The sequence below is a fragment of the Fringilla coelebs genome, assembly GCF_963513975.1.
Source record: "Fringilla coelebs genome assembly, chromosome: 18".
In the NCBI taxonomy this organism is placed as follows: domain Eukaryota; kingdom Metazoa; phylum Chordata; class Aves; order Passeriformes; family Fringillidae; genus Fringilla; species Fringilla coelebs.
In genome coordinates this window covers 5,850,501-5,878,465 of record NC_140044.1, presented here as the reverse complement: position 1 = coordinate 5,878,465, position 27,965 = coordinate 5,850,501, and the positions used below count along the sequence as shown (strand labels likewise).

At 48.2% G+C, this 27,965-nt stretch overlaps 1 protein-coding gene across 3 annotated transcripts in view; it reads left to right on the top strand.

The window, feature by feature from the left end:
- The first annotated feature begins 2,361 nt into the window (after positions 1–2,361).
- NKAIN4 (sodium/potassium transporting ATPase interacting 4) overlaps positions 2,362–27,965 on the top strand; it is a 50,921-nt gene continuing 25,317 nt past the window's right edge. For all 3 annotated transcript variants that reach the window (XR_014616606.1, XM_084217940.1, XM_084217939.1), the window contains exons 1-3: positions 2,362–2,717; positions 27,222–27,359; positions 27,807–27,887. Coding sequence is in view for 2 of the 3 variants with exons in the window: in XM_084217940.1 (XP_084074066.1) it covers positions 2,664–2,717; positions 27,222–27,359; positions 27,807–27,887 (273 nt within the window). In the remaining variant the exon portion in view is untranslated. The remainder of the gene's footprint in view (positions 2,718–27,221; positions 27,360–27,806; positions 27,888–27,965) is intronic.

Here is a 27,965-nt window from a genome sequence, read left to right as displayed (position 1 = left end):
CCCAATATCACTGCTAAGAATCACTCACACCCCATCCAGAACCTCTTAATCAGGAGAAATCCTTCTTAACATTCAGACTGGACTCCTGAAGCAACATTTCATCCATCAAAAGGGTGGATGAGTGAAGTGTGTACTTCTCACTGAGGGTTCTTACTTCAGGAAATAAAATATTCAGGATACTGAGCAATTTTGGTTTTCTTTCTTTTTTTTGCTAAATTAAAGTAGTTGGTTTTATGAATTAAATTTTCAAGGTAGATGCATGGTCCTGCAGCACTTGTGCAGGAATTCAGATGGTCAGATACACAGGTAAGAAATCATATGAATGAAGATTATAACATCAGGCCCTGGGAGTTTAAGTCTCTCTTTGAAATACAGTTTGGGTTATTCCTGTGGCCTCACCCTTATTAAAAAGCTCAGGAAAGTCTGTGTTTTTCTTCACATGCATGTGGAGTCCTAGCCAAGCCATGCTTGCTTTCTGCAGAGCTTATCAAGATAAAAATACAGGTGGAAAAAATCCTATTTCTGTCAAGCTTAGCCCTTCAGCAGCAATACCTTTTGCTGTTTCACACTGTGTCTCCTTTGCAGTACAACTGAGCTGGAAAATAGCAATGCCTACAGGAGGTTTTTAGAAGCAGGAGGTGGAACAAGAGATGCAGAAAACCTTAAGAATTGGCACAAAAGACAGGCTCTAACCTGCATGGCTGTATCCCAGCTTTCCCCTGCTGTTCCCAGCAGTTTCCAGAGCACAGAACAAGTCCAGCCTAACCCCAGGCTGCTTTTGGCCAACTTGAGCTCCTGTTCTAATTCTGATGTCAGTTGCCTGACCCTACAGTGCAGAGTGAGACCTCCCTGTGCAGTTTGAAAGGAATGTTTTATCTGCATTCAAGAAAAAATAAACTGATCTTTGCTCCATTGCCTTTTCCATTCAAAATCCACCTTCTGGGGAATATGAATACTGCCAAAGCTTCCCCAGTCCACAGTTTTCTGGGTGAAATAAATTTGCTTCTTCTCAGGGTGTTTCTTCTCTGGGTGTTTTCCTTTCACCTATAATAAAATGTGTTTTATTGTACCTGACTGCATTAATTGATGCCTTGGTTATGCACAGTGCACAGGTCAGATAATCAATATATTTTACCATTTAAAACCAGAAGGATTTGTGATCAATTCAGAGTCTGCCTTCTAATCTCAAGTATTCAGACTTGGTTTGTTTGTTTGTTCTGTTTCTCCCTGTGGCTGATGTGAATAACAATAATGTTGTTAATATAAGGTTTTAAACATTCCTAGCACTTGAGGACCAATCCTGCTTCCTTTGTATATAGGCGGGCAGTGCTCTCCTCGAGTGAAATGACAGAGCTGCTACGATTTCAGCTGCCACCTCCTTCTCACCCCACTGCAAGGAGCAGCGGGCTGTGCTTATTTAAACTGTAAGTAGAGCTGATGACTGCTGGTGGGGAGTTACACCCTGCTTGGGAAGCAGAAATGAAACCTTGATTTGCTTCAAAGGAAGAAGGGACAGCCAGAGGTGACCGAACAAACTGTTGTGCAGACGCTGGAGCCACCGGAGATTGCAAAGAGACGACCTTGTCACCAGATGAGGCTCTCCCAAAGCTTCTTATCGTGTTGTGCTGAGCTTAGCAGCAGGTCTGTCCCAATCACAGCGTGTGGTGTGTGACCTGCTCCTCAGGCTGGCCACAAGTGCGTGCACAGGGCAGGCTGGCATGAGCCGTGGCTTCTGGATCCTGCTTCTCCTTCAGCAGGGGAGGCAGTGGAAGGACTCGGGCACATAAAGGAGTTGTGTAAAGTAAAGGTGTGTGCTTGTGGGTTTGCTCTACTGTTCACAATTAAAGTCGACTGACTTGCTTTCCTACAGCTGCAGGGTACAGCAAGTGGTGCATACAAAGTGCTCAGATAGAAGCACTTTTGGAAGTAGAACGATGCCACCTACATGCCTCTGCTCCCAGTCAGCTGGGATTCCTTCTCAAACCTGGGTACACGGTAAAATACCCATAAAGGTGCACTTTAAAAGAATCCCGTGTCTTATCGCCCTTTAGGAATTTCTTTTCCATGTGCATCCTCTCTGACAAATTTTATGAGAAAAACCATTGCATTTTAGGTTAGTTTGGGGCTTCATAATGTTCAGGGTGAACATGCCAGCACCTGCACGGGGGAGCATATGTGGAAAGAGGAGTGGAGCTCCAGAGACCGCGCGTCCTGCACGCACACCTGGCCAGCAGCCCTGCTCCCCAGCACAAACCGGTCACTCCCGCGTCTGGCCCCGAGAAAAACGAGGGGCTGCCCTGTCCCGGGAATCCGAGCTGCCCCCGCCTCCCGGGGGAGGGCCGGGGCCGGGGCCGGGGCCGGAGCATCCCAGCGCGCCTGCGGGGGCCCGGGGGGCGCATCCCGGCGTTGGCGGCAGCCCCCGCCCCGCCAGCCCGCCCAGCCTGCGGGACGGCAGCGCCGCCGGAGCGTTGCCCTTTTAAGCTGTGGCCCCGTTCGCCTCCTCCCCGGCTCCCGGAGGGGCTCCGGCAGCCGGCACCGAGCGAGCGACACCGAGCGACCTCCGCGCCCGCCTCGCTCCCCGCGGCCGCGGAGCGGAGCCCCAGGGCGGCGGCGGGGCCGCGGCCACCGGGCTGCCCCTGCGCTGCCCCCGCTGCTCGGGGACCATGGGATGCTGCACCGGCCGCTGCACCCTCATCTTCCTCTGCACTTTGCAGCTGGTGAGTGGAAGCGCTCGGCATCGGGGGGAGCCGGCGGGGACCTGCGGGTCCGGCTCGCCGGGACGGGGCCGCGAACAAAAGCGCCTCGGTGCCCGCTGCCCCGGGCAGGGCTGCGCTCCTCCGCAACTTCGGCTCGGAGCGGCAAGGTGGAGGGATGTGGGCTGCGCTCTGGGGACGCTGTGCCGTGCCGGGGAGGATTTACCCGTGCTTAAAACTCAAAAAAAAAAAAAAAAAAAAAAAGAAAAAGGGGGGGGGGGGGGGGAAGTAGTTTTCAACTAATAAGTTTGTGCTTATAAAATACAACTGTAAAAAAAAAGAAAATTACTCTTTGAGAGGAATCCCGGCTGCTCGGTGGCGGTGTTGCAAACCAAACCAAACTTCGTACGTGCACAAACCCACCGGTACCTTCAGCCTCTTTCATGGAGAGGTCCACCCGCATCCCATCCTGGCCGCCTGCATCCCCCCCTGCGGGGGTTTGTGCTGGCTCAGAAGGAATTATTTCAAACCTCCTCGGGATGAAGTAGAGGTTTTCGATAGAATGTGCCTATTATTACGAATGCATTTATGTAGGAGTAAACTTCCCAGTGTGCGGAGAGTGCGGTCCCTGGTGGGCACGGTTCGGTCCTTGGCGGGTGCGGGTTCCTGGTCCTTATGACATCTGCATAGATGATAAACAAAGGTCTGGTTGTTCCCTGAGTGTCTGCGCATCCAGCCTGGATCTGGAGGGTCCCCTTCTTGTCAATAGCTAATGGGCTTCAGGGCTCCTCCAGCCTTAAAAAGGAAATGACAGCATCTAGGGGTTTAATTTCATTGCCGTGTCCCAAATTTGCTTTATTTTGGAGCGTTAGCAGCGCGCAGGAAAGGGCAGGGTTCCTGCGAAGTTCTTTTGGATAGTTTGCTGGTGCCAAGGGGTGAGTTTAGCTAAAACTCTTTGTTTTGGAGTTTAGTGCTGTAACAACATTTCTTTTCCTGCAAAGAGTCAGGGAGCAGACACAGAACTGAAGGTGGGAGAGGAAAACTGGGAACCTGCTAGTTTTGAAATGATACCCAACAGCCTAAAATTGAAAAGGAAGAGGGTGGGAATGCACCCCTGTGAACCCAGACTGGCACAATCCAAAGACGAGTGTGGAGGATTTGACTCATCGTTAAACAAAATACAGAATAGAAGTAATGGGGGTTTCTTGCACAAACCATCTTGCTCAGCATATTTATGAGTGAGTTGAATGGCTGGGGAGTGTATTTAGTCTCCTGGATTATTTCTTTTGATTTTTCACCCGTGATGACACAAGAAAGAAGCTGCACCCTGTATTACGTTAGAAATTGGTGTCTCAGCGCTCACTGTCTCTTAAACCCATCACTATGTCATCCTGCTCTAAGCACACACTCACACACTGGGGAAAAAAAAGGGTGGGAATGAGAAAAAGAAAAAGCCATGAACTGCTGGTGCTGTTCTGATTTCTGACAAGCGTGGGAGTTTTCTTGTATCCAAGATACGGGGACAAAGAACCCCCAGCATTTTATTTTCCTTAAGACCCTCCTCCTTGAAGAAAAGAATCAGTTTGGCTCATTCTTAAGCAAGTTTGGATGCCTCAAGCTGTAGCGATTTCCCATGGCACTTGCTGGGTGAATTGGTAGAGCTGGAAAAATGTGAACTATGGTGAGGGAATTTCTGGAGCTGTGCTCTGGTGGGGGTGAGGTCAGGAGATCCTGGCCAGTTCCCAGCAAGAGCTTGGGTGAGGGTGAGATCTAGCGTGGTGCTTTGTTATTTACTTTCTTATTTAATTGAGCAAACTTTGTCTGTAAATCATCACATCACTTCCACATCCGCACGGCCAAGTGACGTGCAGGGCTCGCTGCTGCCCAGGGTGGGCTCTGCTAAGACAAAACACTGAAGCAATCAGGCCAAGATCATCAATAAATTATAATGACGTGAACTTCCTTTGTTCATCTCATGTCTCTGCTCGGCTTCATTTGATACTTTGAACCCTTCACAGCCTTCCCTGTTTGTTGCCAGGCGCTGGGTCTCCCACTGACGAAGTCCCAGGGGTGAAATTCTGGCTCTTGTGTGGACGTTTTGCCTCTGAGTTAAGTGGGGAGAGGATTTTGGTGCTGAGATCTCCCACTTCAGTTCTGCAGCACACCCCTGAGATCTGTTACATGTTCTGGTGTCTGTTCCTCGAAGCTTCCCTGGGCTTTTTATATAAATGATAAATGGAAACATGAACAAGCCCCCAAAAAAACTCAACTCAGGGACTCTGAGTTGCAATGCTTCATATAGATTGTTTTATTATTAGGTGCAAGTAGTTGAGTGAGCGTGCGGGGAAGTGTTTGCACACTGCAGTCTAAATGTTTCCCTGGGAAAAAAAAAAAAGGCAGAAAACAAACAAATTCATCATCTGCAGTATGTGCTCCCAAAGAAAAAGTTTGTGCTCCAGCCGGAGAGCAGAACAACGTGTGAATTGAAGGAGCTGCTACACAATGCGAATACCAACGAGCTCCTCAGCCCCCCACGGGCTGAGCCTCGTGGCACCGGGAGAGGAGGAGAGCGTTTGCATCTGTCTGAAGAAAATCAGGGCTGACTCCCCAGCGGTTTGCTAATCAAGGGGGGAGGGAAGGCTGTAGTTTGAATAAATAATTTGCCGTGCTCCAATTTTAGATTATTGTTTCCTTGTAGCGTCCACGTTAGGCTCAGTGCTTTGCTGAGCGGTGCTGCAGGGAAGCTGCAAGAAGGTTCTGGCTCTCCCTCCCTCTGTCCTGGTGTGCATGCCTGTCCCTAATCCTTCCCTTTTTCCCAGTCCAGCCCTACCTCCAGCAGCAGTGTGGATGAAGGTTGGCCCAGGTCAGGGCTATCCCGCAAAACAGCTTCTCCTCAGCCATGGATGGCACAGAGAAGGACCATCAGCAAAGTGCTGGGGTGTTTTTCCACGGTCTGTGATTCCCAAAGGGGTTGCCCCCTCCCCATTTTCACTTTGCCCAAACACCTCTGCCATCCAGAAGCTGTTGTCACCTACAGCAAACCACCAGCCCTTCCTCATCCCTCCCAACCTTTGGGCAGATGTGTATTAAGAAACAAGAGTAAAGTTTAAATGAGCCATAGGCCTCCCCAGGAAAAAATCATGAGGTTCACTGTCAGGGAGCCTCCGTAGTGGGTTAAGAAATGCCCCATGCAGGAATTAGGATTGAAAAGGGTTTGCCAAGGGCAGGATTTTTGAGCCCGAGTGGAATGAGGCTGTCACACCCACCAGTGGGCTGGGTGGGTCCTGGTGAGGAGCCACAGACCAGGGCTGGGTCTCAGGCAGGGAGATATTAAATAATCATTGATTTGTTGCTTTCCTCTCGGCCAGTGTGAGATTGCACCCAACTGGTGAATTTTCTGGAGCAGTAAGTGCCTGTGCACCGGAGGCACTCTGTGAATTTATTTCCACTGAGCATGGAAAAATTCCCTGGCTCCCTGTGCCCTGTCCCTATAAATCAAACAACTGTAGTTTCTTTACATTCTGTCCATGGATTGAGAGCTCAGATGCCAAGCAAAGCCTGGAGACAATTTTACAGATACATTATAAATCCCCCTAGAATAACAGCTTCTAATGGAAAAAGTGACTAATACTTCAAATGAGCACAGAACAAGGCGCCCTGGGACGGGACTGCACATGGAGACTAACCAAAAGTAACTATATACATCTATTTATTTATTTATTTATCTATTTATTTATTTTCTCGTGCACTCTTTCTGCCTCGCTCCTTTCTTAGTGATTCCTTTTTAATCTCTTACAGAAGAGGGTAACCAGTTCTGGAAGCTGTTTGAAACCAGCACAGATCCTTCTCTAGCTACTCTCTTGAAGTGGTTGTATTGGTTTGATTGAGGCATAAAATGATGCAGGGCACGTGAGGAGTGAGGGCAGAAGGGGAGTGTGGCAGGCTGGCAGTGGGATGCCCTGGAAAGGCTGGATCTGGGCACAAATGAAGTGTGAATTAAAATAGTTGGAATAGAAGGATTTTTTACAAGGGCGTGTGGTGATAGGACAAGGGGGAATAGCTTTAAATTGAAAGAGAGTAGGTTTAGATTGGATTTTGGGAAGAAATTCTCTCCTTTGAGGGTAGTGAGCCCCTGAGAATCTGTGGCTGCCCCATCCCTGGAAGTTACCAAGGCTGGCTGGCTGGAGCTTGGAGCAGCCTGGGACAGTGGAGGGTGTCCCTGCCATGGCAGTGGTTGGAGTGAGATGATCTAAGGTCCCTTCCAACCCAAACCTGGATTCTGTGATCCCAATTGCCTGACTCGATCCCTCAGCACACGGGGGCTGCAAGGGGGAGGGTGGCACAGCATTTCCCTGTCCAGGGTGAGGAGGAGACAGGATTGCAGTGTCTGGGGGCTGTAGAAATCACTTGCTTGGCTTTCTCCTCTCCACCCCAGGGATCATTTGGGCTGGAGGTTGGGAGAGCAGAGCAGGACTTGTCTCTCCCCTCCTCTGCAGCTGCCTCTGGAGCCAGGGCAGAGTCAGGCTGCCCTGAGGGAGCTGTGAGCCTGCACAGCTGCCATGTGGCTGAGCACAAAGCCTTGGGGGGAAGAGCAGGTGCAAGGGGAAGCACAGCATCCCTTGGCTCATCACGCTGCTCAGGACTCCTCCAAAATTACCTTGTGCTCTCCCCAGCTGTTTATCTTCTCCATGGCGTGTGCTTAAATCCTAACCCCTCCAGGGAAAGGGCCATCTTAGGTGGATGTGCACAGCACCCAGCTTTGTGATGGTTCAAACCTATCCTGAAGTCCTTGAACAAATATTCCAGGCTAAATAATAACGTAAGACTAAAGACTGCGTTTGACAGATGCTGTCTTCTCCGTGTCTGCTCCAGACAAAGGAAAATTAAAGCTGTGGCAATAATAGAGCTCGTCAGCATTTTCCACTGAAGCTGACTTTCAGTAGAAACCTGGGGATTTGACTAAATTAATATTTTCATGAGAAGTATCTGCTTTCCATAGACAATCCTGACTTTTTCTTCCAAGTTTTGGCCAGAATATTTTGGCAAAAAGTCAAAAATGTGCTGGCAAATGCTTGCTGTGCTGGCCAACATTTTAAATTTTGGAGTGGTGGAGCTTTTCTGACAAAAAGTTGAATTTTTGCATGAGATTTTTCTTTTCTTCCCCCGTTTTTCCTGAGCAGCTGGAGTCAGTACACTGCAGCCCAAGGGAAGAACAAGGGAGGAGCGGTTTGGGGTCTGTGTTCAGATGTGCCCAGGTCTCCTGGCTCCCCACATCCTCCTTTCCTATGGTGGTGCTGGAGATTGCAGATGACTCACAGGAACTGTGTCCTCTAACCAAACCCACTCAGACCAGGAATGAAATTTGGCCAAAGCCAAGCCAAAAAAGCAGCTGAGGGCAGGGTGGTGTTGAAGTCAACTCTCCTTGGGGAACTGGGGTTTTATTTCGGCTGACACAGTGACTTTGTTGACCACTCTGATTTTTCCCGGTCACTCTCTGCTCCTTTGGCTTCCCCTTTTCCTCTCAGTAGAAGAAGAGAAGGAGTTGGTTTTCCCTGATGGGGACCCTCTCGCTCTGGCTGGTGTGGGGTTAAGGGAGCTGACGTTGCTCCATTGTGTGCTAATAATATATGGAAACTCAGATCATTTTGGCTGGGGTGCAAAGTGGAGCTCTTCCAAGAATCCGCTCCAGGGGCCCTCAAGTATGAACTCTTGGAGAACAAACTGGATAACAAAGGCCAGATTGTGATCTCTTTTCCTCCAGGAAAACCCTGGACTAGCCCATTGCTTTTTGAGCACTTAAGAAAATGCATATTATCCAGTGAGCAGCAAGTGCCCCAGCTGTAGCATTGCCTTTCCCATTAATAAAATGTTGGGTCTGAGGTCAGTAGAACTAAACCTTTCTTTCTTGTTTAAACACCCCCCAAAACCAGGGATAATTTGTGATTTAATGTTCCCTTTGTCCCCATTCCTCCCACAGTACATGTGATGAGCACAGCCAACTGCACAGGTTGTGTCTCTGTGTTTCAGTTTGGTAGAAAGAGAGTTTTTAACCAAGTGGAAACTTTTGTCTCAAAGCAGCACATTCTTTACCCCTTCCCTGTCTAAAGAACATGAGGAGGGGAAAAAATGACATTTCTGGACAAAAAAGGAAGAAAATACCCTGGCATTTAGCAATGTTTGCTGAAAATGATGGGGGTGTTCATTGTGCCAAACCCCAAATATTTTCAACTTTTACAGAAGCTTGAAAACACTTCTGAAAAGTTCAAAAGTCTCCCCAAAAAAGAAGTTGTTTTGTTGTTGGTTTTTTTCATTGCGGTTGTGCACCCTGGATGTTCTCACCTTTCAAATATCTCTGACATCATCATGTGTCCCCCAAACCCAGCTCATGGTGGGATTTAAGGAGAAAAATACTCAGAGGGAAAGCACAGGTTTGGGTGTTGCTCAGGGTGGTGCTTTGCTGCAGTGACTCATCTGCTCACAGTGGTTTGGGGTATTTTTGTTGCAGAAGGAAATTCAGTGAATAAACGCCTTGTGGAAATTGGAATCTGAGATATTTTGTAATCATTCCAGAGTCATAATACTACCTTAAAGTTCATGAGATTTCAGACTAAGAATAAACAACTTCTGCTTCATTCGCTTATTGATCTTCGGTAAGAGTCAGAATCTCATTTCACCTTCGTCTTGCCAGGGATAATAGTAGGGATTAAAAAAGTATGGATTAACAGGAGTAAAAAGTCAAGAATCAGTAGTAGTAAAGTAATAATAGGAGAGTAGGTGGTAATAATAGGGAGGAGAAGAACTGAAATGAGTGAAGTATCAGGCAGAAATCTCTGAGATGATGCTTCAGCAGAGTTGCTGCTTCTCACCAGCGTGTCAGAACTGTGTCTCACCTTGAGGACAGAAAAGTCAATGGGGATGTGGCTCTGGCTCCTCCTGCCTTAGCCAAGCCCTGGCCCCACATCTGAGAGTCCTTGTGAGGAACAGAAGTTTTATTTTGCTCTGTGTTCTGAGGCTTCACAGACTGTGGAGGAGCGAGCAGCAGATCTCTGCTGGGGCAAGATCAATATCTCCTCCCTTGACTTTGCTGTAGCTCATTAACATCAAATGTCTTTTCCAAGAGGTGCTTTTTGGTCTATTTTCCACAAGGGCTTGATTGCCATTTTCCTGGTGTCTGTGGCTCGTTCTTAGCACAGCTGCTTTTGTGTCAGAACGTTGGACACAAATATGTTGTTTATCAGGGAAGTGCACGTCCCAGATTTTCTCTCAAATTCATGGAAATCAGGAGTGCAGCTTTTCTGATCCCCTTTCCCCCATCATCCATCAGGTGCTGCTTGGATGATTCCAGGTTTAGTAATTGAGATGTCAGATTCCCTGACACCTTTGGGCTGAAAGGATGATGGTGTGGAAGCAGTGACCTCAGCTGCCATCTGCCTGGGCCTAATGAAAATATACTGTGGGAATTGAGGCAACAGCTTGTCTTCATCACCTGCTCAAGGCGGGCAGACGTCAGGACTTGCTGTGCCAGCTTCCTTTGCCACCTCTCAGCTCCTGGCCAGCCCTGCAGGCAGCTTCCCACCTGCTCCCCAGGCTCTCTCTGGCCAGCAAAATATCTGCTTTCTTCCTTCTTTCCTTTTTTTTTTTTACCCTTCATTTTTTCAGTCCAATGATCAAAAGTCAAGAAAACCAGGATCCTCATTGTGTTCTTTTGAACCAATGGAGCAAGCACACAGATGTGTGCCCAGCCCTGATGTTCAGGGGAGTGGGAGCACAGGCTGCCCCTGTTTCAGCAGCAGAGCCATCCCAGTGCCCAGCAGTGGGGTGGGAGGGCTGGATGTGCTGTGCTCTGTCATTGTGCCACCCCTGTGACCTGGGACATCACTGACCTGAGGTCAGAATGATGCAGGACACACTCTGTCCTTCCTTGGTGAGCACTTGGCCAGCCGGTCACCTGGGCTAAGAGGAAAGAACAAGAATTGAACAGTACTGGGGATAGTTCAGTTCCATTTCTCCTGAAGTCCTAAGACTGTACTAAAAAATGGATTCAGGTGCTCAGATGAATACACAGCTACAACAAATATACAAAACCTGGGAAGATGCCTCCTGTGACACCTCTCAGGGGACCAGGGACCTCTCTTGTGTCTGTGGTGACCCTCACAGCAGCCTTGGACCCTTAAAGCATTTGGTGCTGATGTATATTTTCTAAATGCTGTTCCCTGAGGATAGTTCATCTGTGAACACCATTTCATCTGAACAGGAAGGTGAGATAGAGGACACTAAAGAAGGGGATGGAGCATTTTATTACCCACACACAACTTATAAAATATTGAGTGTAGCCTTGCATGGCGTGCTCTGAGTGCTGTGGTCATCCATCATGGGTAAACAGGCTCCCCACAATTAACAGTTTGTCACTGTCAATCTTCAGCTCCACCTGAACATTACCTCTGTAGTAACCAAAGCTCAATCTCAGTACCAGCATGGTTGACCTACTTGGAGATCAGGAGGAATCTTAAGTCCTGGCCTTGTTGAGGTTTGTTCATATTTAGAAAGTTTGGATGTTATTGTAAAGTACTACAATAAGAGCATTGTCCTGCATGTTAGAAACTTCTCTGAGTTGAGAATACACTGGGTTCTACTCTGAGGTCTCCAAGCAAACTTCTTCCCTACCTGAAGCTCAGCAGATACTGCCATGGTCCAGATACTTGGGAGAATGTAACTCTGTGCTGTGGGGCTTGGGAGCAACCTTTCCTTCTTTGAGAGATGCTGGATCATTGATACTCCTTTAAGAACTCCCACTTTGGTGGAAGCACCACATCTGAATGCTCCTTCAACCAGGATACATTCATGGGCACTTAAAAAAAAAACAAACAAAATTTTTCTGCTTCCCTGAGAAAGGATTACTGAGTGAAGCTGGCTAGAAGAAAATCTCCTCTTGAATCAAAGACCCACATCAGGAGGAGAAGAAAGAGCTGGCCTGGCCTGACTGCCTTGGACCTTCATTTAAGGTCACTCATTTCAGGAGACCTTGGAAGTGGCACAGCCCAGCGATAAGTGGTTGCCAGCTCACAGAGAAAAGGACCAGGCCCATGGGCTGATGAACCTTGTGGAGAATGAGCAAGACCTGAGTCCTGAGTCTTGGGTAGACTCCCAGAACCTCCCCAGAACCCAAAACACCTCAGAGGTTCTGTGCCAAACACCTTGTGTTCAGCTGCAGCACAAAACACCTCCCGCAGCTGATCCCTGAGGATGGTGCAGGGAGCATCCAGATCTCTGGCCAGATTTGAGGACTGTGCATTGAGATAACTTGCATGGATATCTGAACTACTGGCTGCTTAGCCAACACAAAGCCAGTTCCCAATTCCCCATGGCTGCTGGTAATCCGTTAGCAGATTCCATGTGGGAGATGGGGATGGGCTCTGCCAGGCTGCTGGCACCCCTGGCTCTGGCAGACAACACTCTTCTGTGATATCTTTGTGGGAAAGGCAACACACCTGCTTATATTGTGGATGTACAGAATTAGGGGAGAAATCTGATTATCCTAATTACTCAGAAATGCTAAATATGTGCAGAATACCGTTTGGCTAATTAGCTGGGGAGATTGCTGGCTGTTCAGCAGGGAGCAGAGCGGGTGCTGGGAGAAGTGTGATGGGAGTTCACAGGCTGTTTTGTGCCCTTTGCTATCTGAGCATGTGGAGAAAAGTGAGCTTGGATGCTTGGAGATGTGATTGCCAGCCTTAAAACAACTTAAAAAGCTGGGAAAGTGCAATTTTTTTTTTCAGATGTCTGACGCTTTTTAGGATTGTGGGTCTCCGAGTTTCCCATCTCATTATTTTGAGCAGAGACATCCTGGGGAAGGATGAATTTGCCTTACTGCAAACAGCTGGTGAGAGCCCCCACACAGCACCTTCTCAGAGGGATCTGCTCTGCTCCTTGTCCTGCCTTGTGCTGACACAGGCACAGCCTCAAATGCTCCTGAAGCCTGAGGAGACCATGATGTAATTGGTTCTCTGAATGGTGCTGCTTTGTTTGCATTTAATAGGCTCATCTGCACCACTGAGGGGGTCTTGTGGCCCCAAATATGGCTCGAGGGGGTTTTGTAGCCCCAGATCTGATCTGCTTTTCCCAGATGCACAGAGCAAGTCAGGCAGATGCTAAGCAGGATGGAGGGTGGTTCGTGCTTAGGTTGCAGGATATTAACCCCCATATATCCAGATCCAGAGAACCAGGCTGGTTCCTCCAGCTGCATGCTGGACACAGATCCACCAAGGAAACCCTGAGGCTGGTAGGACAACTGATGTGCACAGCTTGGTGTGTCCTGTCACCAACACAGCTCTGCAATCAGCCAGGGCCAAACCCAGATCTTCTGGGTGTAATCAGTGCCCAAAATTCACATCCATCCATCTCTCCTCGTAGCTGTGCTTCCCCATGTCTTTAAATAACCCTGCCTGCCTTTTACTCCTGACATAGAAGAGATGAATGTCCACTCAAGCTTTTCTGGAAAGCTTTCCCTTCCTGCTCCTGCAAGCTCGGGGTCAGCCCTGTGGTCAGTCCAACACAGCATTAGCTGGGCACTTCTCTGGGAGAAGCTGCAAAACATTTGGGCCTCCAGGGCTGCCACTGAGACAGCTTAAAGCTGAATTGTGTGACAGTGAGATAGAATAGATAGGGTGATAGAAAAACTCTGCCATGGCTTCAGACAATAAAGACTGTGTCTCCCTTGTGATGAATAATGGCTCTTTGTTTTATTCCTTAGATGACAGGGCTGTTAGAACTGCTGAGAACTATCCCAGTGCTAAATATATGGGTGTGCAATAAAGACTCTGCAATCCATGAACTGAGGCTGAATGGATACTTGAGTGAATCATTTCGAGTACGATGAATTTCTGGAGCAGCTCACAGTGACAGGAGGTGGCAGGGCAGTGTCCTGTATGATGCTTTCCTTGCATGAGATGTAGCCCAGGTTTCATGGCTGCCAACTTTTTTTCCTCATGAAACCTCTCTTGGCCATGTAAAGTTCCTCACTCCCAGTTTTGGCCACTAATCTCTAAACAAAGGGCATTTCAGATGGAGCTGCAGAGTTTAGTGCTGAGACACTGTCCAGATTTTCTATCAGAAATCCCAGACTCCCAATCTTGGCACACTCGGGGATGAAACAGTAAACCCCAGGTTCAGCTACAGGCCAGGGCTGAGAGCTCATCAGAACCCATCAGAAATTGGGTTCTGCTACAATGAGGAGGGAAATGATGCATCTTCCTGCTGCAGTGTCACCAGGCTGGAGGAAGAGGCGGTGCACAGGTGTTGTCACTGTCTGGAGTCACCTCCGAATCCTGCCAGGTTAAACCTCCTTGAAATTACTTAATGTAGCAGCAAGGATTTGAATTTCCATAATGGGGATTAGCACTTTTCTATTTTAGCTAATCCTTGCAGTCAGACCCACAAGCAAGAAGATCAGAGAACTTGGGGAGAAAAAAATGGGCAGGAAGTTTGGAGTGGGAGCAAACCAAGGGTGCCATTGTTCCAGGGATGAGGAATCATCTCACACCTCCAAGCAGAGGTGTGGATGAAGCTTTGGTGTCCCAAACTAATAGAGGACAAGTCTTTGTCCCTTTTCTTGGCTGAAGGAGACACAAGAGTCTGTGGGGGCCCCATGGGTGAGCTGCTGGTTGGGACTCAGCCCCTGCCGGGTCACCAAACTCTTGCCCTATGGAGACACGATCACAAAGATTTGCTGCAAGTGAACTTTGTTCTCCAGAGCTGCCAGAGTGGCATCTATTGACCAGCCTCTGTTTCCAAAAGGAGGGGAAAGTGGAAAAAGAGAAGGAAAAGAGAAATTCAGCTTTGCTGTTGAATAAATCATGAGCCATTGAGGAGCTGTGAGTCTGCAGCAGGGGAGGGGCAGGGGCAGCCCAGAAATAAGGGGACAAAAAATGTCATGTGAAAAATGAAGCACAGGAGGGGCCTGGCCATTGTGTGACACTCCTGGAAACTTGGAGAGTTGGTTGGTGGGAGGCCAAAAGATGTGTACAATGAAAGAGAGACACTCGAGTGGACTGAAAATGCAAACAAATTGGATAGCACAACAGAGGAGATAAATTATGCTCATGAAATAAACAATGGCTGAGTGACACTGGATAAACAGTTACATATAATAACACCACTGTTTGCCCCAACCACCCTAATTGGGAGGCTGGGCAGCATCTGATGAAAACTCTGCATTGCACATTTTCCCCTTCTAATGAGGAAGATTTTCCCTCCCCCCTGGAAGCCTCCTCCCCCCAGCCCCATTTAGCAGCAAACTGAAAGGCCTGGTTTCATTCCACTTTCCCACAGCAAACTCATCCTGGCAGGAACTGCATTAAGGAGGACAAGTAGAAAATGATAATAAATTGAGGACTTGCTCTTATTTCACCTTGTGACAAATCTATCCAGTGAGTGACTCAGAGAGGGTGATAAGAGCATGGACTGGGCTGCTGCTTTCCTTTTGGTGCTTGGTCATGTGGAAAATAACCCCATTCTAGCCCTCACTCAAAAGGGCTTTCCTTTAAAAATAATGCTTTTTAAAAGGCACTGAATCCCTATTTACCCTGTTGGAGAGCCAGCAGCTCGCCTCCATCAGAGTGAACGTCACGGCTCTCATTTCATCACCCGCTTGGGCTGAGGAGCAAAAACAAAGAGCATGCAGCGCCAGAAGTGAGGTGGTCAGTGCTGTCAGCGCCAGTGGGAGAATTTGGTAATCCTTAGTGGGTTTTCAGCATGATTCTGTATTGCTGATAAATCCCTGATGAGAATCTTTGGTTTTGCTGAGCTCCTCTCAAGTCAAGCAGGAAACACAGCAGTGCAGGGGACAGTGGGCATGAGAAAACCACAGTGACTTCCCCCACAGCCACTCTCACGCTGTGAATCCCAGAAGATCCACCCTGGAGCCCTGATTCCCAGCACTCAGACTATGTTTTGCAGCAGAGCCGTGTTCTCACCCCCCCATGACTGCCCAGAGCAGATTGCAGTTCCCAAACTGCTCCATCGCCCGTGAAAGAGGGATGCACATCTTCAGCCTCAAATCATGCCTAAACTTTTTGCCAGCTCCCTCTTTAGGTATTTAGTTGATTAATCTGTTTGAGCACTTTGTGTGTCTCTGTTTTCTTGCTTTTATTTGAGGAAAATAGAGCTGGGGTTCTGCTCTGCAGCCTGCACTGCTCATGGGGAGGTGCAGCTGAGGAAGGAGGTGCCCAGCCTTCCTCACCTCTGAGGGACCACTCTGAGGGTGCTGGTGACAGCTCAAAACTCATCTTTGATTACACAAAATTGGCTCTGCCTCCTGAAATGGCTGGAAAACTGGAATATCCCTAGTTGGCATGCCTTGAAGGAGGCAAGGAAAGCCAGGGTTTTTACCTGTAATCGCTAAGGTAATGAATCAATTGCTTAAGTAGGACTGATTTTCTTCCAGAGAAGCAATCAGATGATGAAAATCAATAGTGATTGATTCATTTTCTATCCACTTCTTAGAGGGAAGTTCTTTGTGGGGATTGTGGTTATTGGAAAATTCCTGCAATACCCCGAAAGCCTCTGACAGTCCCTGTTTTGAACAAAATCCTTGTTTTCCTGTTTGTTCCAATTTAAAACTCTTCCTGTCAGAAGCATTTTACTGGAACCAAAAGCTGAACTGCTAAATGTTTTTCTTGTCCAAAATACTATTTTCTTCCCAGTTCTTTTTTTATTTCATGCTCTGATGAGAGGCCTTGAAATTTGCTGGTACATTCATTAGGGGAGAGTTGGTCAGTATTTCTTCACTGATATCTATTTTTTCAGCTGAAAAATGGCTATGTGTTTTTTAAACTATAATTTTTCATTTTGTCCTCTTTTTTTAAACTGATATAGACACATTTTTGTGTTTTGGTTTTTTTGGGGTTTTTTTTTGGGCAAAGCACAAACATCAGTGTTACTGGTGATGATTAAAACCCAGCTGTCGCAGTGTGGGCCACTTTATATGATGATAATGTGGATGAAATGCAGACAAACCACTTGGTCTGTTTGCAGCCCAGCTCCTGAAATACCTCCAGCTTCTCATCTGGGGGATGCAGCCATGGGCACAGGGGGAGTTCACCTCTCTGTTCTGAGAATGTGACATGAAGGGAAAGGTGAGGGGTTAGGGTTGCTGCTGCTGTCGTTATGGGAAGTTCCCAACTTAAAATGCCACCTCTTTTTGCCACCACAGGCAGGCAGGTGTTCAAAAAGTCACAATGGCAGTGAAGATGCTGTTAGTGCTGAAGCAGAATTATTGGTGTGGGACGCTACAGAAGCTTCTTGCAAGTCTTCAGCAATCCTCTGTGTAAAACGAGGTTGTTATTCCTAATTTCACTGCATAGATGGGAAGACAGAGAGTCCCCAGCTGTGCTGGAGGGCTTTGGTGGAAGGAGCAGGAGCAGGAGCTGCTGTCCGTGGCATTACAGGGGGCAGAAAGCATCATATGGAGCTGCTGGTAGGTGGAAAGGGAAAACTGCAAAATAATGGGAATTGCATCCCTTTGGCTTCACGTTGTCTCTTCCTAACACCCCAAATTGACAGCTAGGTGCTAAGAGCACTTCTCTGTGTCATGGTGAGGTGAGAAAGCCTTGCTCTATGAAGAAAGGGTCCATTTGTACAGTAATTGCCATGGAAGTCTCTGGGTGACTGTGCTGTGTCCCCTCCTGCTTCAGGCTGATTAGGACGAGCTTTCCTTCGAGGAGCAAAGCTGCAGCAAGACGGTGGCAGATCCCAATTTCCTAGATTATTAATAATAACAATATCATTTTCTCTCTCTCCCCTATTTCTCACCCACCCTGCGCTTCCCTTTTAATGAATTCTCCTCTCTTGCTGTAGACTCTGCAGTGACACCAGCCTGATTTGTAATGTAAATGGGCAGCCCAGTGTAAAGGCGACCTGCAAGAGCACCGCGGGGCTCTAATTATAATTTTCATTAAATTCCTTCTGTTTACGAATATCCAAGCAATCTGGCATTGCAGCAGAAGCAAGAGGAAATTAAAGCAAAGCTACCACTTAGCTCCAGTGTCAGGGAGCAGGGCCCAGCTGTCGAGCAGAAACTGAAGCAGGGCTCCTCCAGAGAAAGTTTTGAAGAGTTATTTCAGCTTTGGCATCTTTCCTCTCCCGAGTTTTTACCCCAGTTGCAGGGCTTGCATGTTTTTCCTCCAGAAAATCTGGCTGGTGCAAGTGTTTTACACGTGATCCGTTTGTGACCTAATTAAGGGGATCAGCTGCTGGAGCTCCCAGTGCCATGTGCAGGAAAGAGCTGGGGGAGCTGAGCTGGCCAGAGCGGGGTGGGAGCTGTGGGTGCAGGGAGGGCACAGAGCAGGGACCTTGGGCTCACAAGGGTTCCTACAAAAGTTCAGCAGCACAGGGACCATTTGCCCCATGTGCTGGGAGCATCCTGAGGGCAGCTGTGGCACAGACCTGTGCAGAGAGTGGGGCTTTGCTGGCTGTGCTCCATGGCCACCAGAACACTCTCACACTGCTGAATGAGAAAAAAGGGCTTCAGGTGGCTGTCTGCAGGTGTTTGGTCTTCTGCAGGCGTTTTTGTCACTCAGGCCACAGCTGACCCTTCCTGAAGAGGAGGTGCTGCAGGTGCCAGCCATGAATTAGATGGCAGGGGACAGCAGTGAACATTTCTGTTGATAAAGGCAAAAGCAGGGGTGGTCTCAGTGTCTCTTGGTCACAGTGAGTGTTTAGTCTTAGGCTGTGTGTGGACAGGACAGAGGGAAAACTGAGCTTGGCTTTTTGAGCCTGAAGCAAGAGTTACTGCTCCCCTGGGGAAACTGCCAGTGGTGTATTTACAGCCACAATTCTGCTTTGGGGTAAACAGCAGTGAAATAAAATTTCAGTTTGCAGTAAGTGCCTATAAAATAGCAAAGAGAGACAGAATTTTTTTCTAAACTGGGTGAGTCCAGCTGGTGTCTCACAGGCTTTATACACACTGAGAGTTTTGGTCAGATCCCTGAATAATTTGAAGTCTTTCTAGTACACTTGAGAGTTCATGGGGTCTCTGAGCTCTTTGCACTCTGCTGCTCCCACGCTCAGGAGACTCCAGAGGGCTGCATCAGGAGAAGACAGGGCTGGGCAGTGCTGTCCCAAGCAGTGCTTCAGGGCAGCCTTGTGCCTTCTGTGCCAGCCCTGTCGATGGTTTCCCTTCTCTGCTAGCTAAGCAGATGATGCCTAGGATAGCAGGTCAAAAGGATATAGGTTATATTCCCTAAACACAACAAGCCCTTGGCTAATTTTCAAGTATTTTCACTTTTTTCCCTGCATCTCTTTCATGGGAACAAGCCCAAACTTCAGATAGCCTGGATGGCTGAGCAGAGGCAGGGATCACACAATATAAAGCCCTGTTGGTAGGGAATAAATCTCTCTATTAGAAAATTAAATTCCTGCTGATCTCCAGCACTGCTCTGCCTCACAGCCTTTGGAGTGTTTAGATGGGTTCATAACTGCAAGCAGATCTCCAGAGGGAAATGGCTGCTGAGTTAATGGCACACATTTAATATATATTATTTCATGCAACAAGGAAATTTGTGCTCCTGGTGGGAGAGGTTTCCCCCAGAGCTGAAGCTGTCAGCCACTCCAGGATGCTGTTCTGGGGAGAAGCTGGGATGCTTGCCCAGGATCAGCAGCATGAGGTGGGATAAGATAGCTCAGTAAGTTTTCAACAGGTGAGGGAAAGCAGCAAGTTTTCAACAGGTGAGGGAAAGCAGCAAGTTTTCAACAGGTGAGGGAAAGCCAGGAGTGTGGAGCCTGAGCATCTGGGTGATAAAAATATCAGGCACTTGTTGAAGGAACTCCCTGTGTTTTATGTCAGTTGCAAATGCAGTCACGTCCCCTTCACCCCAGTGCCTCCTCTCTCTGTCCCAAAGCTGGAGACTCAAAGCTGAGCCATGAAACTGAGGGAGGAGAAGAACACTGGGGGGGGCTTAGGGGAGAGCATTGTGGGCACAACATTAATCTAATCATGTTTGGGCAACTTAGGTTGGAGTGTTGACGTAGGCTGCAAATACAACAAGTTTTTCATTCCTGTCAGAGTGCTTTTCTGCATGGATCACAAAGGCACCTGGTTATTAGTTTAGCTGATTGCTGCTCTCAGCAATCAGCAATCACAGCAGAGCTGAGGTAGCCCCAGGAGACACAGGCAGGAGCACAGGGAGCAGCAGCTCCCATACCCAGGGCTGCCTGCACCCCTGGGCTCAGAGCCCCAAGGGGAGGTGGGATCCATAAAACCAAACAGGCCAGAGGCTGTGAGGGGTACAGAGCATAGGTCTCATCAGACTGACCCTGATTTGGGAGAAGTTTAGGCAATCCAGAGCAATAATTTTTCCAGAAGCATTCCTCCAAGGAAGCAGTCTTTTTCCCAGGAGCTGGATTCTGAGCAGCATTCAGAACCTCAGTTAGTTCACTGTCTTGCTGACCACCCTGCTGAGAAGGTTGTGGATGAGGAGGGAGCACCTGTGCATGTGCCGTGTGGCAGGGACCTCGGGCTGTGGCTCCTTGCTAGAAAAAGTACTGCCAGCTCCTGATGTTTTGCCAGTTCCGTGGCACAATCCAACACTTGGAGTAAAAAGGCTTAAGAGGCTTGCTTGGATGTGTGCCTCAAATTGTTCCAGGGAAGGTTTAGAGTGGATATGAGGAACAATTTCTTCACCAGAAGGGTTGTCAAGCATTGGAACAGGCTGCCCAGGGCAGTGTTGGAGTCACTGTTTGTGGGGGGATTTAAAAGATGTTCAAATGTGGCTCTTGGGGACATGGGTTAGTGGTGGGCTTGGCAGTGCTGAGGGAACAGTTGGACTCAGTGATCTTAGAGGGCTTTTCCAGCCTGAAGGATCCCATGATTCTGTGAATTGCTGTGCATGGCCCATGTCTTCAGCTGAGCAGGGCTGGTGGTTCTAAGATGCACTCAGGAAACCACAGTCCCCCTAAGGCAGAGCCTCAGCTCCAGACACAAACAGCCTTCTGCACTGCTCAGTGCCAGTCTCATCCCTTCTGTTTAGCAGGATTGTGCCTTCCCTGGAATGCTAAGCAGCATTTGGGCATGTGGGACTGAGTAATGACATATCTTTGCAGCTCAGATGTTTCTGGGAGGCTTTGGCAGCAGAAAGCTCAGGGCTCAAGGTCACAGCAGTGGCACTCCTGAGAGTGTCACTGCTCACACACAGAGTGATGCTGGGAGAGGAGAGCTCAGAGCTCAGAGGTGCCAGGCCAGGGGGATGGAGGAGGTGAGGGCTCAGCACTGGCATGGTTAACAGCAGCATGCTCCAGGCTTCAGCAGAGAAGTTGTAACGAACACAGGGAGGGTTTTACACCTGCCCAGGCTCTGCACAGGATGGTTCTGGGCTGGGAGAAGTCCTGATCCTTGGATGTGGCACAAGGCAGCCTAAAAGTTGTGCTTGCTGGAGAGCTGCAGGGAGTGACCTGGTGTGGGAACATGATGGGGACTTCCCCTGCTGCCCTGTGGGGCTCTTTGGCAGGGCCAGCACAGTGACCAGTTTTCTTCAGAAATATAAATGACTTCAAGGTATCAGCCCTGCTGTTGGAGGCCTTTGTGATGTCTGTGTGCACAGAAGAGGCTTCAGCAGCTTCTGGGGAGAAAACAGAGCAGAGGAGCAGAGAATGGGGCACATTGTACACAGTGGCCAGAGTGACCAGGGCTGCCTGAGAGACCAAGTGACAAACAGAGACCTCCTGTGCAATTAGTCTCTTGACCTCTGTGGTGGGGAGAGGGATGCTGGGAAAGGAGCTGTGGATCACAAGGCCCCAAGGAAGGTTTCCTTGACAACACTTACTGAAGAAAAATGAGATTTCATGAATGCAGCGGGTGTGAGCACGTGAGAGGCTGACTTTGGGAGAGACAAGGACGTGGCACCTCACAGAAACAGCCCCTCCATTTGGGGATGGGAAGTAATGGCTCACTGAGCTGCTTTTCCAGATAAACTTAATTAAACAGCTACTGCAACCATTCGTATTTATTTAGAAGTGCAGCCACTGTGGTAAAAGCAGACATTGTTTAATTGTTTTTCTACTCACAGAATCTTCTCTACCTTGAATAAGCACTGGCACAGAAGGGATTTATTTTGCTCACTTCTGATAGTCTCAGCACACAGCAGCTTGGGTTTAGGATTCTTTAGTTCTAGCACTGTTCCAGCATTTACAAAGTCAAAGGAATTTTACAAAAAGGTGTGTAGAATTAAACATTATATCATTATAATACCAATATATTAATAATGATAAACTGCAGAGAGGTCTTTAGTATTGCCAAACTTAAGAACAAAAAAAAAAGATATTTGTGTTCAAAACCTAAATAGATCTATTTTTCAAATTATACAGTCTGAGACTTTTTCATTTCTTCCTGCTGTTTCAGGTAGCTGGATGTAAATTTCCATCATAGGGGTCGTAGCACTGAGACTTAGCCCTGAGCTCGAGCCAGCACATCCCATGGCCAAAATACCTCAAGGAACCAGTGCAGGATTTTCCTCAAGAAAAGGCCTTTTCCAGTGAAAGCTGTGGTGGTGTCTGCACCGGAGACAAAGAAAGAGCATCTTAAAAAGCGAAGCCACTTGGCAGGAAATCAAACCCTGGATCAGGGCATTGGGATCAGCCAGGAGCCAGAACAGCATCCCAGCAGTGCAGGGGGGACCCAGGGCTGCAGCTGAGGCTCTTCTGGGCTCAGGCTGGAGAGAAAGGACAGACAGGGGGTTAAGTGGCAAATTTAGTCCCAGCTGAAGCTGAGCTGCTGTGTCCTCACAGCACTGAGAGACAAGGAGTGGCAAAGGAGTTTTCAGGTTGTTTTCTTATAGGTCAAGTGGAAAATTGCCTGGGTTTCTAGGTAAAACATTTTTTCTTCTCTTTTTTGTTGTTTTGTTGGGGTTTTCTTTTGCAGCAGTAGGATCAGCCTATCCCATTTGTTCCCTTTATTGCCTGCTTGGATATTTGTTTCTAGCATTTCAATTTGAAACTTAGCTTGGAAAGGTTAAAAGCAGGTTTGCTTACAGAAACAGACACAAATGGATGTGTGGCTGGACCTGTTGTAGGGTTTTCTGAGCACCTTTCCTGTGTCTGTATGAGTCACATCAGCATGTCTTGAGACTGATATTTTTTCTTTTGTGTCCCAATTGATTTCAGAAATGCAGTGAAAGACAGAGATACAAACCAAATAAGATTAAAGGCTTTAAAAGCTTAATAAATTAAGAAGAGCAAATCTAGCTGATAACATGGCTTTGATAGTAGGCTATAAAGGACAGGGAGTTAAGGAATTACAGGTACTGGCTGTTCAGCTGCATCCCTTTCTCCTCAGCAGTATGAGAGCACAGGGGAGCAGGTTGGACTCTCCAGCTTATCAGCAGGAGAGGAGCAACAGAAGACAAAGTTGAGGGGATAGAAAAGATTTGAGGGACTGGAATTTAAACAAGCACCCCAGCCCATGCTGAACCAGCTCAGAGTGACCTGCTGGCAGTTACACTGTCCTGCCAGAGCCATTGGAAAAGCAACTGGAATGGTTTGAACCCCTAAAAAGAAACTGTCCCAGGTTTTGAGATGTTTTCTAGGACTTCTTTGCTGTTTTCCTGTGGGCATCCCTCCAGCTCAGGTACAGCTTCCCTCTCTGGAGAAGTTTTATGGTGTGATGCCCCTGAGCACGTCCAGAGCTGTCTGTGCTCCCTGTGTGTGGGCTGTGGGATGGGCTCCATGAGCTGCAGAATATCCCTCTGCCTTTCAGCTCTTTCCCAGCTGTAGAAATGAATGATGGCCCAAGAGAGAGCTTTGGCTTGTGTCATTTGCCAGGCTAACAATTGCTTCACGTGGTTATTTGCTACTCCAGTTTCACTCAGATCAGCAGAAATGGGGTTTATTTCAGGAGAGAAAATTCTGCCACAACTCTTCTGATTTTAGTGCTGTAATAAATAATTTAATTTAAGGAATGAAAGGTAAAAGTATACTATGTGTTAGAGAAGCAAAAGGAGCAGAAGGAATCCTGGTTTTAATAAGAACAGGCATAAAGAAGAAAAATTTGTCCTCCCTGATGGAAAGGTCCTGTCAGCTTTGAGTGAGTTGAGACCTGTGCCACAATCTGTGACATTTCTCTTTACAACCAGTATCTCTGGAATGTAATAGGCTTTCTCAATAGGGCACTGTGAATCACTGTAGGAATACCACAGTGAGGATATTGCTGTGCACAAACCTGGCAGCACAAGAGAAAGATGGCATTTCCCTGCTCAGCAAGAGGCACTCAGTACCCAGAGGGCACAGATAGATCAGGGCAAACCCTGACCCTGCCATCTCTGAGCAGGGCTGGAGGGACCAGGGCTGAAGGACACTGTGACATTCTTCACGTGCCAGCCCCAAATCAAGGCCAGCTTAGCCCCAGCATCAGCCCTGTTTGCCTGCAAATCTCAGCAGCACTTTGGGGGTAAGCTGTGCACACAGACCTGCAGTGTAATGAGGGAAATGGCTGTTTATCAGTTTGTTTTCAGCAAATGTTTCCTTCATTATGGTAAGTTCCTGAGGGAACAGAGGGAAGCCCAGGATAACTTCAGGCTGCATTTCCCAGGGCTGGATTGCAGCACAGACTCACTCCCTGCCTGTCACTAACGGTGTTGAGTTTCATCAGTAGCATTTGCTTATCACCAACATGTTTTACAGAAAATCAGATTTTTTTTTTTTTATAGATGAGGAAACAGCTTGTGTGAGCTCACACATCCCACATCCCCTCTCCTTCCCTGAGCCAGCAGATGGGCACAGCCCATCTCTGGAGCAGCTGAGTCTTGCCTGTAGCTCCCAGGTACACAAAACCAGTTTAATAATGCTGGGAAGGTGGCACGAGAAAGTAAATCAGGATGGAAAGAGCCTGGAGACAAGGGAGGTGAGGGAGAAGGAAGTATGGTGTGAATATAATTTTCAGGGTTATGGGGAAAAATCCAGGGACTTCCTAAAGAGCTGTGCCCAAATCTGAAGCGGTGTAGATTGGCAGGTCCATCTCCAGGGTGGTCTTGTCTGTCACTTACAGCCCAATCTCTTCCTGGTGCAAACAAACCAGGAAACATCACGAGGTTGTGGCAGGATAAACTTTTATACAGCCCTAATGACAAATACTGGTGGAGCAGAATGGAGAAGAAAACACTCCTCCAGACATGGCTTGCCCTGATTCTGGAGTGGAGAGCTCATGGCAGAAGGCTGGGTAGGAGGATCTGTGCTCATCCTGATTTTCAGAGCCTGCAGGCAGGAGGGGAGGCTGGGCAGGTACCTCAGTGAACACCCCATCGTGTCCCCAGGCCAGGTGAGGCTCTGCCACTCCTCCTGCAGCACACAAAGCCAATTAAATGCCTGATTGGATGAAGCAGGCGCAGTCGAGGGGCCCATTGCCAGCCAGTCAGGATCTCAAATGTCCCAATGTCTTAAGGTATGTGTGTTAATCCCTCCTGAAGGATTAAGCGTTTAACCTATGGCTGGTGTGGCAGCCCTGCTGTGCTGGGGGAGCAGCACTCATCCCACAGCCCCCTCTGTGGCCACAGCATCTTCCAGGTGCTTCAGAGGGATCAGAGGGTGTTGCTGCTAAGGGAAAATTATTTGGCAGAAGAGAGAGATTTGTTGACTGGCTCCATTCCTTCCCCACTCTCTGTCTTTCTTTATTTGGAAATAAGATACCGTAGAGGGAAAGCTGCCTACCCCCTCCCTGACTGATTGCCCTTAACCACAGATTCCTTTGAAATACAGATTTTTATTGAACTTTCAAAGAAGTGTTGGGAATTGCAATACCTTCCTAGCCCGAGAGAGGTGTGAAGGCAATTTCCCCACTGAGCCAGGAAGAAGGAGGAATAATGGCCATTTAATGGATATGGCTTCTCTCATCCTGGGGCTTGAGAGGAACCTGCAGCCACTCACATCCTTCAATGCTTTGAGCCATCACAGAAGCACTGCTGCTTAGATGCCAGCCAGGCAAAGGTGTCACATAGCTGATTACACACAGCAGACCAGGATTACTCATGGTTAATGCCTGATTAGGAGTTAAATTAATATTGACTGTCGATAGTAAATTGTAATTATTTATTTAGCCAAAAATAAATATGAAATGTCATAATGCAATCCCAGTGGCCCACTGTGATAATTAAACATACTTTCAAATCCTGTATTGACAGGGAAGACACAGGTCCACGGGGGGGCTTGCACTGTGTTAATAAAGACAAAAAAAAAAAAAGAAAAGATCTCTCCATGCAAGGCTGGGCACGGCAGAAAAACCTGCATTAGCAGTTTTCCCCCCTACACTCACTGTATTTCTCCTGTAAATATATCATTTAAAGGCTGTGGGCATGCAAAGGCCAGCAAGCAATTGCATGTCCATGGTGCCTCTTTCAGCTGCACAGAGGCTCAGGGCCAGGGTACCAGATGTTGTCTGATACACAGATGATGGCTACAGGTAAAAAACACATCTTTATGCAGATGTGGTTTGCAAATCAGCCCCAGCACTCCAGCAGTAATGGAGTTTTATGTGTAGAGCACAGTACTAGCCTTGAACCATGTTATTAGTGCTGGAGAGGAGCACAGCCTGTCCTGGAAAACTGATGTGTTGGCAGAATTTCCTCACTGGTGGCAGTATTTTCTGAGGGGTGAAGGTGGAGGAGAGAGTTTCCTCCTCTCCCTCACTTTGATGGATGTGTGCTGGAGAGCAGAGACACAGGAGGTGTCAGGAATGATGGAGGGATGCTGAAGGCTCTGACAAATGAGCTCTAGAAAGCTACACTGACATCTTTGTGGACGTATTTCACATTCAGGATTTAAGATGTTACCATCCCTCTGCTCCCCTCTGTCCTCTGCCCGAACCCCACAGTGCACACCACAGAGGAATGCCCCACCCTGTGGGATTTTTAGGGTCCCCAGGACAAAGGAGGAATTGAGAATCTGACTCCATGTTCTTAGAAGGCTAATTTATTATTTCATGATATTATATTATATTAAAAGAATGCTATGCTAAAACTATACTAAAGAATAGAGAAACAATACAGACAGAAGGTTGCAAAGGATGATAATGAAAACTCGTGACTGCTTCCAGAGTCCAGACACAGCTGGCTGTGATTGGTCATTAAGTAAAAACAATTTACATGAACGCAATCAAACAACCACCTGGTGGATAAACAATCTCCAGACCACATTCCAAAGCAGCAAAACACAGGAGAAGCAATCAGATAATTATTGTTTTCATTTTTCTCTGAGGCTTCTCCATTTCCCAGGAGAAGAAGTCCTGGCAAAGGGATTTTTCAGAAAATATGACAGGGACACCACACAGCACTGGAGCTCAGCCATCAGAGGAGCTGGGATGGGAGCAGAGGGGAGGGGGATGTGTGAGCAAGCCTCGTGTCCTACTGACCTGGTTCAGAGGCAGCAGATTGCTTTGGGAACCGAGTCCCACCTTCAGCTGCTGCAGGGCTTTGCTCAGCGAGCGCGTGGAAACCTTGAGCACAAGCACTGTGAGTGCCCAGCTGTGACTCTCCTTGTCCTTCTCCCTCCCAGCTCGCTGCACTAGAGAGGCAAGTGTTCGACTTCCTGGGCTACCAGTGGGCCCCAATCCTCGCCAACTTCCTGCACATCATCATCGTCATCCTGGGGCTCTTCGGCACCATCCAGTACCGGCCTCGCTACATCGTGGTGGTGAGTGAGTGACACCCAGCACTGCAGCCTGTGCCTGGGGACGTGCCACGAGATGGGGGCAGAGCAAAGCCCCTGGGAGATCAGGCCCTGCATGCTGTTCTAGCAGGAGAGCCCGGCTGTGCTCAGCAGTCTGCTCCTGCCAAGCTGGGGAGGTTTCAGATCATTCTTCCTGTGCCCAAACGCTGCCCAGCAGAGAGGGAGGGCGAGGGGCTGGACAAATGCAGCACAGAAACTCTTCCATCCCTCCAGACTCCTGCCTCTGTGTGGCTTTTCAGGCAAGAGAGCATCTGAACATGGAACCCAGAGGGAGAGGAAGAGGATTCCAGTGCTGACTCAGGGCATTCCACTGCCCCCAGCTAGAGCACACCTATATACATACACACAGGCTAATTCCAGTGACTTCCTAATGTTTATTGCTTCTCTCTCCCCATCCCCATTCCTTCCCAGTATGCCATCTGGACTGCAGTCTGGGTCACCTGGAACATCTTCATCATCTGCTTTTACTTAGAAGTGGGAGGGCTCTCAAAGGTGAGTGCCAGGCTGTGCAGCAAAGGGGGCACAGCTGGGTGGGGAGGGGAGGGCTGGGGGCTGCCTGGGAGCACATCC